Below are 19,353 nucleotides of genomic sequence, written 5' to 3' on the forward strand. Positions count from 1 at the left end.
TCCTTTCTCTGGTTGATCGTCTGATCGCTGGTAAAAAATTATCGACGATTTCTCTGTCACCAGCTTCCTCCTCAGCGTCAACAACTGTTTCTTCGGTTTCTTCCTCTCGTGCTGCAAAAATGTCTAAATCTGTTGATCTCTTCACTGATAATAGTTTCTCTTGATGCGTTTGAAACATTTGAGGCAGGAGCTATTCTCACATCTCGCACATGTCTTGGTACACCATCAATTTCAATATTTGTGTTTGTGAGTATGTCAGTTACAGTACCAATTTTCCAAACTGAAGAGCACTTTGCAACAACAGGGCGAACGTAAACTTATTCTCCAATTCTATAAGTTTCCATAACTCGTTGTGATCTTTCCTGAGTTTCAGCGTTTTTTTCCTCTTGAATTGGTAGACGCCAGACGTACATATTTTTCTGAGAAGCAGGTGCAGATTTCTCATTTGTTCCCAACGTTGGTGTTGCATTGTACCAAAACACCGCTAGTAACGGACATATTTGTGCCCTCGCAGCTGTTCGCTTTACTGTGCGGTGGTTACGCCCTACTATCCCATTCCCTGAAGGTCTATATGCACATCTATACTTCTTTTTTACACACCGTTTTTCACATATGTTTGAAAATTCCTTGGATTTAAACACCGCTCCATTATCCATCAACAGTTCTTGCGGTGGGCCATGCTCCCTAAATACGGATTCCAATTGACTTGCTACACTTTTGGTATCTTCGCACGGCAACTTTCTCCAAACTGCAAACCGACTAGGTCCACATTCAAACATTGTTAAATATGGCAACCCTTTATAGTGAGTCACATCACAAGCAATTCTATACCATGTGTCTGGTACATCTAGCACTCCATTTTCCCATTTTACTGGTGCTGGATCAATTGAATTACATTGGTAACAATTGCGAACACATTCTTCAACGTCTTTTCTTAACACGTGCGGAAGTCTTCGTTGCACTGTAAACATTGTCCGATTAACGCCAAAATGATGCTTTGAGTGACAATTACGATTTTCTTCAGCAATACTTACCCCAGCTAGTTCTTTAGTATTTCTTTGTGAAAGCTCATTTATCCAAGTTTTTGGAACTCTTGTCAACACGTCAGCTTTGTTTTTGGAGGACGGAACCCATTTCAATGTGATGTTTATACTATATTCCTTTATTAAGTCTTGCAATAGAGAAAGTCTTCTTTTAATAAGCATTTATGATAAACCATTTGATCGAACCCTATGACTTTCAGTCAGCATACTTTTTAACCATCCATGAACTGTTACTGAATCAGTGAATACTGACATATTCTTTATATGCCACTTAGCAGCTAGGTTTATCCCACGCACCACAGCATCTAATTCAGCAATATTAATATGCATGACATCATTTATACTTCGAAGCCAGGCTGCATCCTCAATTATTACGCCATTGTATTCTATAGCAACCCCCATTGCCATGCTGCTTGCATCACACCGCAATGTCGCTCTATTTTGAATTCCTTCAGCATTCCATTTTCCTCTCACAGAATTACTAACTTCCAATCGGCGCAATACTTCAATAAACCATGACTGAGCTTGATCTCCGATTAGATCATCCCAAGCATCTCCTTGACTGTGACGTTTTATAAAACTGCAGGCAATTCTGAGCCAACCTCCAACAGGATAGTGACCTATTAAGTGTCCACATATCGAAAAAAGTTTCCGTCGTGTTACTTTTTCAGTTTTGATATCTTGTGACTTTGGAATGGTGTTTCCTCGTTTCCAACAAAGCTCCTTTTTTTCATTTCTAAATAGTTGCAAACCCAACACTCGTGCAGTATCACATTGCTCTGGCTCTTTGGTTAGCAATCCATAACGCGCCAAACGATTTACGACCTTTTCAACTGATGTCTTTTCCAAATTCACAATTATATCATCAATTTAGTGGTCAGTTGCTTCACTAATACCTGCATCTAGATTCAACACGCTGCCTAAGATTGAAGACATTATTTTTGGAGCAGAATTTAACCCAAAACCAAGACGTGTAAGATTTTTCTTCTTTGTAGATTACCCTCTGATGCTCCCACAAACTCGGATCGATGTGTACTTGCATATAGGCGCATCTAAGATCAAGTGTTGCAAGTTTGTCACCAAGAGTTCTCCATTTTCTAACTTTTTCATCACATGCATCACTTGTGGCATTATGCGAATTAACGTACTGATTCAATTCGCGAAAGTCCAGAACAGGTCGTACCTTTCCTTTATTTTCCTGCTCAACAGTTATTAACGGGACAATCCCTTCTGTACTTTTTTCTTCTTTCTTGCATGGTTTCAACCAGTCATTTTCACCCATAAGTCCATCTCATTATTAATTTGAGGTATCAACAGGGGTTTTACCTTGTACTGCGCGACAAAACTTCTCAGTTGTGGTTGATCTTGTTTCCATTTATATTTAGCAGTCCACTTTGTACCATCAAGATAAGCATCAAAATCCTTGTCATTTATCCCAACAATTTGTTTCTCTGTATAAATTGAAACAAGACCAAATTCAATTTTTCCATCGTACAAGTGCACTCCTCCACAGCGATTAATGACATCCATACCAATAATAGCATCAATACCGTTGACAACACTTTTTAGAATCATCCCTGATGTTTTCAGCTTTTTTCCTTCAATGATTAATGTTACTGTAGCTTCTCCCTCCGTTTTCACAACTTCTCCATTAACAGCCAACACCATTATGTCATGTCTTCTAATACGAACACCAGCTTTCCGAGCCATGTCGTTTGAAATAATAGTTTGGGTACATCCGCTGTCAACCAGTGCTTTCCCTGCAAAGGTGTTCACCTGCACAGTGCATATTGGAAGCGCCATTAATTGATTAGGGAAACAGCTGGCGCTGGCGATTTCCCATTTGAGTTTCCCTGATGCAACAAACAAAATCTTGAAATGTATCCAGATTTTCCACGCCTGAAACATTTTATCTCATCACTGACAATTTGTTTCTTCAAAAAACAGATTCGAGCAACATGTCCAGGCTTGCCACAGTTGTAGCAGATAACATCAGCAGCGGATGGTTTATGGAACTCAGAGATGGTTGTTGAAACATACTCTTCTTTTGTTTTTTCCGTCATGAGTACTCTTGCATGGTTTAATGCATCCTGTAAACTGATCCCAAATATTTTCACTTGTGCTCGTAGCTGCTTTGAAATTTCACCCGGCAATCCAGTTATGAACGCTCTTAGCAATAATTCTTTGCTTTCAATATTGGCCAAATTCATAAGTTGACGCAAACTGGCCAAATACACATCGACAGATTTACCGTCATTCCATCTCCGATCTCTGAACTGCTCGTAAGCTTGGATACCATCAGCTGCAAATGCATCTAATAGGGCTTTTTCAATGTCCATAGCGGAAGTTTTTTGGCTCTCCCCAAGTTGCTCATATAATGCGAACGCACTGCCTTCAAGAAACAACAGAGTGATCAATGAAAGATCGCTCAACTTTTGCAGCTCTCCCACCAGTTTGATCTTTTTCAACCACACTACAACATCTCCAGATCCATCAAACTTTCCAATCATTTTTCCCATGGATGCCATACTGCCGAAATAGCTTGTTAATACGACAACTTTGTTTACTTTTATTTTCTACTGTTTTTATTCAATTCTCTTACAACTTTTATACAGAAACAAAAAATTCTTGAGGGCGTAATTATGTACAAAAATAGCGTATGACTTGACTAATAACTTACATCAATTAACTTTAATAACAAGAATTTTATAAACGTAATAATAAAGTTTTATAACATCAGCTATTATCACATGACCAACAATTAAAAATCTTATTAAGTATATAAAACAAACCAATAGTTGTATCAATGAAACATTACTATATAAATGAGATAGCTACTTAGGATATTCAAATATTACCAAAAATTAATAAATATTGTGAGAAGAAATATCGTATAGCTGAATAATAGTTAAATATTGTACAGGTGGCATATTTAAAAAATTAGATCTATTTTTACTTACCTACATTTAAAAAATAAGAAAAGTATTTAACATACGTGAATGTATTACATATACATAAAAGTACAACTTCTTAGAATTATAATGTCTTATAAAATATAAATTATTCATAATACAATATTTTATGACTCTTTAACAAGCAAGAGTGTTTAGAAAAGGAATTACAACAAAGGAATTGTTTCCACAAGGTAAACATACACACTTTTGAAAAAAATCCTCACTGTCAATAGTTTCATAAGAACCACAAGGATCTGAAACATGTAAGATAATTATATTAGATGAAGTTAAGGGAGATATATAGAAATCCTGAATATTTTTAAAAAGTTTAACAACAATTTTAAATGTGAACTGGTTGTCAATCAAAGCAATGTTGCGTACAAAGCATGGTTGTCCATTTAATTTTAAAAAGCAATTGTCACCTGGAGATGCTGACAAAACTGTTCCATTTAAAAGACTTTTAAATGGAACAGTTTTGTCAGCATCTCCAGGTGACATATATAGTTTACAATACTGTTTTAAACAACTTACACCAAAAGGCACTGGTCCAATATTGTGTTCTTTTTGTTGTATGAAATGTTTTTTATTTGCAGACACTACAGGCTTCTTATTATAATGTCTTTCTTCTAAACGCCTTTCTACCTGTTGTAAAATAAAAGATGGCTTACGAACTAATTTTTTGCAGAGAAGCAAGCTTATTTTCAAATGGAAAGGAGGAAAAGTTATCTAGTGGACCAAGTTTCTTTACATCATCAGCCAAATGAATCAAACCATGAACATTGTATACAAGCATGCCTGTACCATACAAAATCTTCATATTTTCTACACATACCACAAGAAGCTGTTTTGCATAGTCTAAATACTGTCTACAAAACTTTGGACTTGCAAGAATAGAAATTGCTACAGATAAAAAAAGGAAGTTTTCATACAAATTTGCAGGTAAAACATCACGTAATACAATGGGACCAGTATAAAAAAGAAACTGCCTAAATTCAGTTCCTTTCCATCTAATAATTTTAAACACAGATCTAGGCTTTTGGGCAAACTCTGTGGGCATGTGAGTAGCACATCCCACCAATAAGGAAGAAAGTAATTCAATTTTCTGAGCTGAGCACTTAACACTTTTAGGACCCTTTAACCAACAGAGTAAAAGTCTGCGAACTACTCCTAAGCACACTAAATGCATGTAATCACAGGGAAAACCTGATACCATGCCAATTGGTAATGAGCACAGTGGTGAAAGCCCTAAATGATGATCTTCATCAACTTGCCTGTCAAACTGGGCATCAGTTCGCAATTGTGCATTTAATTCCTGAAATGTAACCTTTCCATTCCATTCTCCTTCAACTCTGCATTTATCACAGCCGAAGTACCCACTATGTGATTTTATACATTTGATCATAGCTCGGGCAGGGGCATCACATACAAAACTGTGCAAAGCAATTTCATAATGTACATCTGCAATTAACAAACCATGACTGACTAAACTGTTACAGTCTATTACAAACTTTTAAAAATATTCATTTAAATTCACTGGTTTGCTATTGCCACTGTATACACCTACAACAAAAGGCTTCTTTTTTTCACTCTGTCTTACAATGCACAAAATAGGCCACAAACAAGAATTACTACTCTTAAATAAAGGAAGACCATCAATACTAAACTGCAATCCAAGTTTGTTGGATTGCAGTTCACCTCTTCTAGATAACTTCTCAACACCATATTGGATACCTAAGTGCAAATACTCTCCTCCACTTCTAAGAGCAACAACTGAACTATTTCTAGGTGTATGCAAAAGAGTACGAGCATCTAATGGCAATTCATTGTGATACTTTTTAAGCAGTTTTAACAAAGCAGTGATGGCAACACTGGTAATGTCAAATCTATGTCTGCCTCAATCTCGTGTTTTGCAATGTTTGAGAGATTACTCTCTTTATTATTAATCAAACCATCTGTTGTAATACAAGAATTTTCATCAGACAGATATTGTATTTATTGTATTATCAGCAATACTATTATTGTCATTTTGACGAAATAAAATTATATTTGAAAGTTTCTTAACATAAAAAGCACGTGTCCAGTAAGATTCAGTTTTAATTACCTTTTCCATGTTCTTTACTTCATTGACAGTTTTCTTTAACCTAAAAATAATTACACACTTTTTTATACACTAAAATAACAATTGCACTTTTCAAACTTGCAACTTCATTATAAAATATAAAACAAATGTATACATTTCTCAATCAATATAGTCTGTCTTTTTCTTGTCTGTATTTTGAAGAAACTTTATAAATACATTAGCATAAAATTAAATTTTTATTTAAATAAATTTAACAAAGCAAAATGGCTTAAGCAAATTGTATAAACGAAAATGTAATAGTTAAATTTATATATGTATAATACACGTTTAAAATATATTTCTAGCATTAAAGTAAATTTTAATGTAAATTTCTAGCATTAGTTTTATTTCATTTTTGGTATTAAAAAGAAAGTCTACAAAATAAACTTAAAAGTTAAAAAAAAAACTTGCCTTGCAATTTTTTATAAAGATAAACTTTGATAGAGAACTCAAGTCTCAAATACTAAGTTTACTAAAGTCTAAAGTTTACTTCAGCTGAAAATTTTAAACTATTGGTAAAGAAAACTTTAAGGTTTTTATTGCCTATATTTTGAAATTTTCAGACTCAAGAAATGCGACAATTTGCGCGCGCTAAGTATGATTACGCCTGGGCATTGTAAACATTCACAGAACAAGTCATTTTATGGTGCGTTCGCAGACATCAAGCCGATGATGTTTTCCGATGGAGCATAAGTTAATTTATTTTATTTGTTGGACCGACATCGGGCCGATGAAGTAAAACGATGCCAATCTAAAGCTGATGTAAAACATGTCGGCAAGACATCGGGCCGACGTCCATGTGTTATTTGGGAAACAATGTAATTTAAAGGTAAAATATACAAGTATATATCTTATAATGAAGTGCAGGATCATGTTTTCAAAATCAAATTTTCATTACATTTCTTCGACATATCACTAATAGAGACAACAAAATGCAACTTTGTTTCCATGTAAAAAAAAAAAAAAAAAAAAAAAAACAACGTTTATTTTAGTATATATATATATATATATACATACATATATATATATATATATATATATATATATATATATATATATATATATATATATATATATATATATATATATATATATATATATATATATATATATATATATATGTAGATATATATATATATAAAAAGGCTAAAGTAAACGTTGTGTTAACTTCTAGCATTAGTTTTATTTGACTTTTGGTATTAAAAAGAAAGTCTACTTCAGGTAGTTTAAGGCCAGTCTCCGTAATTTTCGGGTTTGTTTCGTTTATCTGAGGGTGGCGTAAAATTGTGCCGTTCAGATCCCGCGGGATTTCTCTAAACGTTTATAATAAAGCGGTGACTAAAAAGTCCGACAAGAAAACTTTCTAGTTTTTTGAATATATATCATGAGTTCATAAGATGTTATGAATTAGCATATAATATGATGATTTATAACAAACCACAATATTTATTATTCAAATCTTGAATACTTATTACTTGCAATAGATTTTTTAAATTGGATGTAAATTGTGTTAGTGTATTTTAAAAAATTATTGCTCAATGTTCAAAATAGAATATAGAAAATAGAAAGTGCTTAATGTTCTTAAAGAACAAGGAAATAGAAAGACTACTTGACGATTTTGAAAAGAGAAACTGGCAGCACATATGTGTGTGTGTGGGTGTGTATACTTATATATATATATATATATATATATATATATATATATATATATATATATATATATATATATATATATATATATATATATATATATATATATATATATATATATATATATATATATATATATATATATATAGACACACACACACACACATATAAGTGTTTAAATATTATCTAGATAATCTAGATAATATCTAAACAAACAAAAAATTAGTAAATCAATTGATTGGATGATTATTATTACAACAAAATGAATAAAAAATTATGATAAATTAAATAATGATAATCAATACAAATCATATCCTATTTAACAAAACTTTATTACTAGAATATAAACTATTACTCCAATAATATCACAAAGAATGTTTTCAAAACCAATTGCAAAGGTTTTTCCAATTCATTTTGATGTATATAAACATTCAACAATTACCATAATCTTTAAACTTGTTTAGCTGCTTTTAACAAATTTATGTAAATTACTTGTTCATTCAACTAATGTCCATCCATTTGTTGTCATTGATTTGTAAGGTATTTTGAATAATAATAATTTTACTACAAAAGAATTTAATAAATCGATTTCTATTTCTTCCAAACAAATCGGTTGAATTCGTTGTGTCAACAGTCTACTAAAGACTACTGCTGATTTTATTAATTTATTTATTTTCAATCTAGATCTTTTTCTTTCTTGCAATACTTTCATTCTTGTTAAATAAACATTTTCTTTTTCTTCATTTTCTCCAGTTTTATTTATCTTTACTATACAAATTAAACATGCTATCAGTCAAATTTCAATGTGTTGTATTTAAGCAGGATCCATCCTCCTGTAGTAAAATAAATCATATTTCTATATAATTATAAAATATACTTGTAAATAGCTTTTTTTTAGTTATATAATAAGCATTGTAAAATAGTAATTGATTTCTTTGACCAGGAAGTTCCATCAACTACATTTAAAAATAAAAAAAAATCATGATAAGTATTCAAAAGAGACTATGCTGTCAAAATATATTTGGCAACTAAAAGAAAAAAATATTAACTTTAAATTAAACTGGTCTATTCTAAAAACTGCGCCTTCCTATAATAACATATCTCAAAAATGTATGTTTTGTTAACAAAAAAATTTGAAATTATTACTTATTTAGATCAAGAAAATTTACTAAATAAAAAAAACTGAGCTTATTTCTAAATGCAGACATGAAAATAAGTACCTTTTAAAAAATTATAAAAACAAATGACCAAACTTATTAACCAAATTTATTTAATTCTAAATACCAGTTAAAAATAATAAATATATATATATATATTTATATTTATGTGTATATTTATATGTATATATAGTGACCACAAGCTCTATTTTTTTATTACGAATGTTTATTGTTATTTGTTTATGCGGTCATCAAAAAGCCTTTCAAAACAAAATCGCTAAATATTCCCAAGTTCTCGACACTTTATTGTACGTCGTTGAAAGAAATAGTTAAACGTCGGATTTTCTACCCTACCTTCTGAATCAAAGTATGAAAAAACAATATAATTTAACATCGATGTCTTTTAGCTTGTAGATAACTAGAAAAGTTGTGCTTAACAATTTAAACCGTTATTTTTTGAAACATTCATCTTTAAGTCACCATATTTTTGTCAATAATATTTTTTTCAACTTAGCCCAACTTTGCTAAGTATTATTCAGCTTAGACAACAAATTTTCAAAAACAGTTTTTTTTAAAAAGAAGTTATAGAAGGTAGGACGAACTACCATAAAAATTTGGACTGGCCTTAAATCACCTGAGTATGAATTGTGACCATTTGCGTACGTTTAGTACACGCTGGTAATTATCTTATGTAATTTCTCCCACTTGTGGATTTATTTGAAAAAAGAACCGGTTGTCGATAATCTAGCAATTAAATTTAGCTAAACATTTGATCTAAAATAATTATATCGTTTCCGTTAATTTTAGTATTTAGTAGCTTAAGAATATGGAAATTAGCAATTTGGGTTAAAAAAATTCCCGCATATTTATGCCATCATAGTTTTTCATTCAAAATGGCGTCCTCCCAAACTGAAAGAAGTGGTAAATTCTGGATAAAGACTGAGCTGAGACTTTCATCATTTGAGCGACCGTGGTTGCAAAACGAAATAAAATTTCCGAAAGACTACTCAATGGGAAGTGAAATGGACTCAGAAATTGAAAAGAATGTAGGAAATCACCTGGTATTGGTTGGGCCGATGCTAGATGGCTATTTAAAAGAAATAGGAATTGCAATTCTCTCCAAACTCACCAGAAGTCATTTAACAGGTCTTGTTTCATCAATTAAATGGCACTACTGCACTTTTGCACCCCCCTTTTTTTATAATTGATTATGATAGAGAATTTTATGCTGATTCAGAAAAATATAAAAACATAGACTTGAAAATCAACGAAAAGTGCTCTAATTTGAAGTCAAAGTTTTAAAAAATCCCACTAAAAACACTAATATTCGCCATTTTAAAAACCATTTCACGGTAGCTAAAGTGAATGGACGGTTTTCATCGTAAAAGTACTTATTTAAAATATTGCGTAATTTTCTTTAATTTCTCTCGAGCTTGCTCAGGCGTAGCTAATGATAAAAAAACCTATGCTACAAGAACACAACAAAATAGACTTTTTTTTATTTATTTACATGTATATAAATTAAACATTTTTAGAATAAATTCACTTTGCATTTGAATTCACACAGGATAAATTGCTGCAATTTGGGTCCAAAAGTGAAAGAAGCAATGTTCCTTAAATCGTTGTGCCCACATAAACTCTGATAAGTAATCCGGAATCATTTCACGATTAATAGGCCCCATCATAGCTTTTAATTTTGATTTTGCTCGACACCACATTGCTTCCACATGGTTCGTAGTAACTCTTGTGTGAGGATCAACAAAATGAAGTCTATGGTTGACGGTTTCATGTTGATATGCTAAGGCTGGTAAGTTATTGTAAGCAGCCCACATGTCACTCCACATAATTGAACCAGGACGAATCCATTGTTGTATTACAGGAAGCAATGTAGCGGCGTCACGATTCGCAACAGGAACTAAAAAACCGTTCTTTGTTTCTGGCTCATACCCTCCAAATATCCATTGTTGTGGAACTAAGCGACCAACTTCGTATTTCCTCCTAGAAAACAAAGATTCATCTATTTCCACAACACAACCTGGTCCACCAATTTGTTCTGGATTATTTATAAAATATAACACACAAATGTCTCGACAAAATTGATTCCAGTCAACAACCGAATGGTCGCTGCCTATTCTCAATTCGTGTTTGACATCTTCTAAAGACATGCCTCGGCTTGTGCTAGCGCTCCTACACCATATGTAAGTTATTGATATAACCTGCCACAATTCCAAATGTGAGTTTTCAAAAAAACTCCCTTTTCTGATACTTAAAGTTCTGCGGCAACGTTTAATGGGGCATCTCCAAACTACTTTATCCGCTGCTCGCATATAATTTTGCTATGTGCAAGGTACGCCACATACGTTACAATTCATAGAGACTGCCATTAAACCATACTCTCTGCACCAAAGTATTGTGGAGTCCAAGTTGTTCATGAATCGTGCTCCAATCTGTGTCAGAGAAATAGAGTCGAATTCATCCATAGTTGGATTTCGAAGTGCCATATTGTAAAGGAAAAAATAGTATGAAAAGTCGGTAAACGTTCTTTCGGCGAGGGAAATTATAAAGAAAGAACAACAAAAGGAACTTGCTGCATTGCTGCATGCTTTTATTACGGATTTACTCCTAAATTAATTGGAACACAAATTTGTACGAAACATTAATTTAAACTCACTAAACTTTATTAAATTAATTGATTGATAAAATATATTTTAAAATATATATATTTATTGGTTCCAAGCTTTTTTATTTACTAAATTTACTTAAAATATTCATTTATTGGGATAGATGCGTTTTTTTAAAAAGAATTTCCACGCATTTTGAAAGTTAGTTCCGTTTTTCTTTTTTTTTTTTTTTTATGTGCAAACCATGTCAATTTTGCTTGGAGTATTGGTTAATGTTAAAAAATCTTTTTATTAAAAAAAATGGCGAATATTAGTGTTTTTAGTGGGATTTTTTAAAACTTTGACTTCAAATTAGAGCACTTTCCGTTGATTTTCAAGTCTATGTTTTTATATTTTTCTGAATCAGCATAAAATTCTCTATCATAATCAATTATAAAAAAAGGAGGGTGCAAAAGTGCAGTAGCGCCCAATTAAATTACACATTCCATGGCAAATAATGAGGTTTATTGCAGCTATTTTAGAGAGATATGGAGGACGCATAGAGTTACTAACACCAAGAAATAACAAGAAAAACCTTCTTTTTTTAATAGAAAAACAAGATACAGCAGTTCAACTGTTTAATCCATCAAGATTTAATGGAATAAATTACCTTAAAAAAAAAAATTATTCTAAAATAAAAGATCATGGTATATCAAAAACAAAATTATCTTATGTTGGGGAATCAAATGTTGTTGTCAGCATAAATACCCCAATACGTATGAAATACTTTCATAATATAAATCATCTCAAAGTTTCCTTTTATATACAAAGATATACTGCTGAAGGCTTTGTTGTTGACACTGCTGTTCAATCTTTTGTCAACAAAGAGTTCAATAATACCTGAATGGTGATTCAAAAACGGTTATTTTCATAGCCACAAAAGCTTTTAAAAGCATTAATAGGCATAAAATAAATAATAATATGCAAACATCAATTTCAAAATTGTGTGGATGCGAATGTGGATATTGAGGTAATTATATTTTTATGTGAGAGTAATTTTTTATTTTGATGAGCAAATAAATTTACATAAATTTTATTTTGATGATTAACAAAATAATTTAAAGCAAAAATAAATAAAAATATACTTAACCAATTCTTCGAGGTATAAAATAATGCATTTTTGAATTCTTTTTCTTCTTAACTGGTTAAATGTTCTTATATCATAATATGTTTTTGTTGAGATTTGTGGCTGTGAAAATAACCGTTTTTATGAAGCATCATTTAAATTTACTAATTATGCTGAAGTGATCCCCTCTTGGTTCTTCAGTTCTTACTTTCTGAAATAAAGAGGAAAATAACTTCAAAAAAAAAAAACATAACGCAAGCTGAAATTCAGTTCGAGAAATGAATTTACTATGAAAGTTTTACATAAGTTCACATATTCATATATATGTGAACTTGTTTAAAACTTCCATAGAAATAAATAAATAAGTTCATATGTCAATATTAATAATTTTTGAATTTTATAAAACATCAACTAACCAATATGAATAAAATATAGTAAATTTTTTATTTGAAAAACATTATTAACTTAAAAAAAACTCTTACATATGATTTATATTTACAACAAGCCCTCTAGACGTCTTATCAAATCTTTTTTTGAACCAATAACACTCTTTTTACGAGCTTTCAGCTCATTTCTAAGCTGGTAAATAGTTGATGCTTGAGGAATAAGTTGAGTATTAACTTGATTGCATTCATTTTTTGCTGTGTGTTTATTCTACAAACATGCATCTGTAAATCTTTTGCTAAATATTTTGCATTTAACAGGCTTTATTATGAATAAAATATCTTCGGTCAAATATTTCTTCTGGACACAATCTAAAATTGAAACAGACTCGATGCAAACTTGACATAAAAGCTCAGATTGTAGTGAACGTGAACAGTTACAGCATTCTTTGTCTGTAACAGGTTTACGAGGTGGAAAATGAGATTGATACATGGATGGTATTGGAAAATGATAAGGCAAGTAAAAATTTCGTACATAGCTAGACCGCATCAGTTGATACCATTTACCTCTTTCGTCTTGTTTTGTAGATCTGTTGCTACAAGTTTTTAATTCTTGTTTAATGGATGAATGTTTGGATTCTTTTCCTTGCATAGAAAGAATCCCATAACCAACTCCATAACCCTTTAAAATTTCTTCCGCATAAAATGGAACAACATAACCAATAGTCCAAACTGTACTGTTGCAGTTTAGAGGGAAAAAAAGCCCAAATAATAAAAAATATCTTTGACAGGCAGCAGTAACACTTTCAACATAATTTTCATCAACAACATCTACAATGTTAATTATACTTCCAACATCTCAAAGTGCAGTAAATATCTGCGCTAGAACTAGTCTTATAACTTTTTCCTGTTCTGTTTCTTTATTATGTTTCAAAACGTCAACTAAGCGATAACCATATTGGGCAATCGATATCGCTTGTGCACCAATAATCCTGACAGATGGAGTCTTCAATCTTTGAAATGAATAAATATTACAGTATGATATTTTGATACAAAAATTATAATAAAAAAACCAATATGCAAAAATACTTATAATAATTTTAAATTTGTTTACTATAAATATAACTTACCAATTATCTTCCACAACGTAATGTTCTTCATACATTTTACCAATAAAACTTAAGCCAATGCCAAAAATAGAATCAGAAGAATGCTTAGCTGGTGCTTTTAGGATTTTGCAAAACTCAACAAATCTGTTTCGTTTTGTTGCTTCAAAATATAATACATTTAGGCAATGTGTCCAATTGTTTATTTCTAAATGTAGGGGGTCTGGTTTTATTCTGTCTGAAAATATACCAATTCTTGATTCACCTAATTGACGCAATCCATTCTCAGCCATAAAATCCAGAGACTTTAGATGTTTGGCATTTTCTGACAACTCATTTGAAAAACCATTTTGAAACTGTTGTAACATGGTAAGATCATTTTTTCGACAAGTGTTATCAGAAATCTTCCATTTCTTGTCAGAGTTTGAATACCCAATTGATCCGTCTATAAAAGTAAGTTCACTTTTGTGAACATTGCAGAAAGGGGATGGGTAGGTAGCACTTGTTGGAAGCACATTTGCTGCCCAACACAACCAGGATGTATCACCAACAGGAACAAAGGAAAATGTTACTTTTTGATTGTTTATATAAAACAGATTACCTTCAATTAACTCCATTTCCTCACTATGCTGTCTCCATAGGTTTGCACATACATCATCTTTTTCACCAGCTGTTAACATATGAAGGGGAAAGTGGAATTCACGACTACGAATACGACTTCCATAGTTCCATAATGACATTGTAGCTATAGTCATTGTTTCTTCTTTTGACTCAGGTGCGCTATCATCAGAAAACTCAACAACAAAATGATTTATGTTCCCATTAAACCACCTAAGTTTATCTTTCATTGTTTTTACTTTCAAATTTAGATCAGCAATCATTGTGACTAATGCTGTCACTGTACGCGAAACACCTCCTTTTATAAAATGAATATCTCCAATATCGAGATTGTTAACAAAAGTTTCAATAGCTCTATCAGAAATACTTGATGTTTTCAATAAAATGTTATGTTCTCCGTAAGATATTATATTACTTTCATTATTGTGTTCAGTGAAAGAATTATTTTGTATTTTACACAGCATGGTATACTTTCTCCTTGACATATAATTTAAATATTTTGTTAGAACTGCTTTTCGTAAACAAGTGTCACTTTTTATATGAACATCTGATATTTTACCAACAAAATTTTCAAGAAACTTCCCTCTTTTATAAGAAAGTATTAAGTTTTCCATCTCAGATATTGTAGCAATACTTCTTAAATAATCCCATGCAACATTAATTGATCCATTTCTTCCACCATGAATATATTCAAGAACATTTTTTGTTTCTTCACGACGTCTATAACGAGTTAAATTTGATGAGTCATTAATCATATCAAAGCTTGTACAATTACTTTCACGTCGCTTCCGTACATGACCTTTTTTTATCTAGGAAATGTTTGAGATCTTCAGATTGATCTTCATTGTCTTTTAATTCCTTTCCTAGGTTAGTTTTTAAAATAGATATATTGTTCAAAGTATATATATATATATATATATATATATATATATATATATATATATATATATATATATATATATATATATATATATATATATATATATATATATTATGTTAGTATATTCCACAAATAGAGTGCTCAATATTCTTAAAGAACAGAGCAATAATAAATTAAATTAGTAAAAAACACTTATCTAATTTTTGTTTTCTTCTACACTGTGTTTTGCCATCAGTAGGTTCATCAGGAAGAGTCCTCTTCCTGATGAACCTACTGATGAGTCTCTTCCTGATGAACCTACTGATGGCAAAACACAGTGTAGAAGAAAACAAAAATTAGATAAGTGTTTTTTACGAATTTAATTTATTTTATATATATATATATATATATATATATATATATATATATATATATATATATATATATATATATATATATATATATATATAAATATATAAATATATATAATATATATATATATATTATATTATATTATTACTATTATAAAGTAATCTATATAAATAAAATAACCTATATATGACATAGTATATCACAAAAAAAAATTTAACACCTTACTTTCAAAGGCAGAGTGTTTATTTAAGTTTGTTTTTTTTAACATCAACATTTTATCCTGATGAAATCTTTGAGCAGAGGATGTTTTCCAAAAACATGAACGGGGTCGATGTTTATCACATGACCCAGAATGCATGTTTAATTTAGAGCAGTTCTTTTTCTTTATACATAACCTAAAGATTAGTTTGTATACACATTTTTTTCAACAAATAAATAACCAATATATTAAAAAAAAATTATTAAACATAATACATACTTTGCACTAGTCGTTTGTTGATTTGATGCTTGAGCCATTCTCAAAAATTGCATTTAAAAATACTAAACTCTTAGTTATTAAACTATAGAGTTTAAGTTATGTAAAGTTGAAACTTTGTTAACATTGATTTATTAAACTGCTGTGAAAAAAAATCAGTTTAAATATTTAATAGCAAACCCAATAATATAAGAAATGTATAAAATAATATAAGAAAGATATGCGATTTAAAGTTTTAAGTACTAAAATTTGTTATTTTCTTCTTTGGATAGTTGAACTTTAAAAGATTTGATAAAAAAGTTTAAAAGATTTGAGGGAAAAGTTTAAATATAACTTTAAAAAGATTTTTTAATAAAAACATATGCATTTAGAATTTTTATTATAATCTTAATTGTAACATAATAATAATACAAGTATGTTACTAGTATGGTATACAAGTATAAATAAATAAAAATATGTTAAAAAGATATATTGCTAAGCATGCAACATTTTTCAATTTGTATATTATTCTAAAAATTATATTTTTGATTTGTTAAAAAAAATCGTTGTTATTGTTTATATAAAAAGATACGAAAATCCATAATGGGCGCAAAGTCAAATTAACATGAAACACAAATAGTGAGAATCAAAATGCATATTCGTAGCAGATAGGCTTTCAATCATTTCCTTAAATACTTAGGGAATGACTTGTATATACTTAAAACTACATTTTGTCTTTACAACTTTTTTATTGCTTTCAAATTGCATATTTTAACATTTAAAGCTCAAAAACTACATGTTTTTTTGACACATTTTTGAAACTTTTAGCTTCTTACTAACATTTTAAAACAAAAGTTGCAAACTCAAAACACGTAACTTTACAGCATTTATTGCAATATCTAGTTTTTTAACTTTTTCGTTGAAGCAATCTCCTCAACGAATACCACTTTTGATTCCAAAATTGATACAGCACAATGGAAAAGTAAAATTTACGCCTTAAAACACTTATTATTATGTGTTTTTTAATTAAAATGTTTTTTTTTATCTCTTTCCTGAAAATCTTCTAAAAAACCACAACAAAATACGTTATACTTTTGCATAAATAACGTTTTAAAGTGTACTTGTTTTTACTAAATTCAGGCAAATTTTTGCGGAAAATACGTTCTTTTGGACTATGATTTGGGAGATTTTTAACTCAAATTTACCAGCGTGGTATGATTACGCCTGCGCACTGTAAATATTCACAGAACAAGTCATTTTATGGTGTGTTCGCAGACATCAAGCCGATGATGCTTTACGATGAAGCATAAGTTAATTTATTTTATTTGTCGGACCGACATCGGGCCGATGAAGTAAAACGATGCCGATCTAATGCTGATATAAAACATTTATCTTAATATGATTCTTTATGTAATATATCTAAACTAATAATTAAACTCCAAAAGGAAAAAAGTTTTAACTCGCTTAAAAGATCTTTCTCCAATGACCGCGTGGATTTAGAGAACGCGCTCTTTCAAAGCCTAGTTACTAATTCGAAGCCTAGTAACTAATGACGAAACGATGTTAAACAGTTCTGTAGGAATTACATTATAGATGCTAATCAAAATCAGACCTACTTTTTATATGATTTTTGATGGGTATAAAGTTCTTTATTATAAAATTAGTAAATAAAAACCAGCAAGAGATTATGCAGTTATTGTTAGATAGAACCTTGTCAAACTAAATATTAGTTAAATAAAGTTGCAGATAGAACTTTGGCACTTTAGCAGTTTGCTTGTTTTGCGCTATATTGCTGTAAATTTCAGTTTGTTTTGTTCATCATGACTTAAACAGTCTAATAAAATGATAAAGTCAATTTTGGCAAAAATGTCAGTTAGAACCTTGTCAAACCAACGCGACGAGTTACAAGATACTAAACTCTTCAACCGGCAATTCTTCGTCTTCAACCGGCTTCTTTTCCCTTTCTTCTTCGATCGTTTCTGCAACAACTTCCTTCAGGTCTTTCTTGATGACCTTTTCAGCCAGTTTCTTCGCCGCCGCCGTCGTTTGGTAGGCCTGAGTGTCCTCAGGAGTTTGCTGGGAAACCGTTTGTTCGGCGGTTTTCACTTCCTGCCTCGTTGTTTTATGAGGTTGGCCGTTGTGGATTGCTCGCAATCGATGGCCAAAGATTGTGACAAAGTGGGGTACGGGGTCCTTGATGTCCTCCATAACTGCAACCAATATTCCCGAGTAGTACGGGGTTCCTTTCGTTGGTGTCTTTTTCATCACCGGTCTTGTGTAAACATGTTTTCCATATCCCATCTCTTCTAGCACTTTGCCAACAACAAAGTTTTTTGCCTCTAGGGGTAGCCCCCGGATCGAAACCGTCGTTCTTCGGCTGGGAAGTCGCGACGGTGTAGCGTTGAAGAAGCGGCAGTGTTGTCCGCCGATTGTCAAGCCCCTTTCGAGGATACTGTTTTTTGCTCGCTCAGTCTTCATGACCAACTCGAGCACTTTGTTTCCCCGAATGAGCTGGACGCCTTCCAGTTCTTCGTCGAGGTTTTGCTTTTCCAAAGCAAGCAGTATGTCCAACATAGTGACACGGCTCTGCAGGTTGCAGAGTAGCGTGCTTTGGAGTTGGGGTCTGTAACCCCGCGTTGCAGTGTTGACTGAGATGGCTTTCGCGTAGCTGTGCGGCGTTGTTGATTTCTCAGGATCAGCTAGACACATTTCCCTCAATTTCTTCTTCTTCTCCGTCTCTTCGTCTTCATCTGCGGTGTCATCATCATTACCGCACTTCATCGCAGTCGGATTTTCCTCTAAACCGTTTTCCGTGTTCTTCATCTTCTCGTGTAGTAGTATCCAAGGACTCTCGTGTAGCAGATCCAAGGACTCGGAGCTCGATTTTTTCGCGTCGATTGTCAACTTATAGC

At 31.4% G+C, this 19,353-nt stretch overlaps 2 protein-coding genes and 1 pseudogene across 3 annotated transcripts; all 3 read right to left on the reverse strand.

Moving 5' to 3' along the window:
• Positions 1 to 317: 317 nt before the first annotated feature.
• On the reverse strand, positions 318 to 1,205 carry LOC149876684 (uncharacterized). Its single transcript, XM_090075109.1, has one exon. The coding sequence runs from the start codon at positions 1,203 to 1,205 to the stop codon at positions 318 to 320; it is 888 nt and encodes a 295-aa protein (XP_089931235.1).
• LOC149876685 (uncharacterized) lies at positions 1,206 to 2,846 on the reverse strand. The gene is made up of 3 exons (XM_090075110.1): positions 2,370 to 2,846; positions 2,044 to 2,292; positions 1,206 to 1,883 (listed from the first exon to the last, which is right to left on the reverse strand). Exons 1-3 carry the CDS (start codon positions 2,844 to 2,846, stop codon positions 1,206 to 1,208), a joined length of 1,404 nt encoding a protein of 467 aa, XP_089931236.1.
• A 9,841-nt stretch (positions 2,847 to 12,687) lies between these two features.
• On the reverse strand, positions 12,688 to 19,264 carry LOC145190928 (uncharacterized; annotated as a pseudogene). The gene is made up of 4 exons (XR_016448575.1): positions 18,355 to 19,264; positions 14,163 to 15,619; positions 13,132 to 14,045; positions 12,688 to 12,860 (listed from the first exon to the last, which is right to left on the reverse strand). The product of XR_016448575.1 is annotated as an uncharacterized LOC145190928 (transcript).
• Positions 19,265 to 19,353: the final 89 nt, after the last annotated feature.

This window comes from Hydra viridissima, unplaced genomic scaffold, assembly GCF_058129835.1.
Source record: "Hydra viridissima isolate aposymbiotic clone 2 unplaced genomic scaffold, HvirCarnegie_v1 scaffold_18, whole genome shotgun sequence".
In the NCBI taxonomy this organism is placed as follows: domain Eukaryota; kingdom Metazoa; phylum Cnidaria; class Hydrozoa; order Anthoathecata; family Hydridae; genus Hydra; species Hydra viridissima.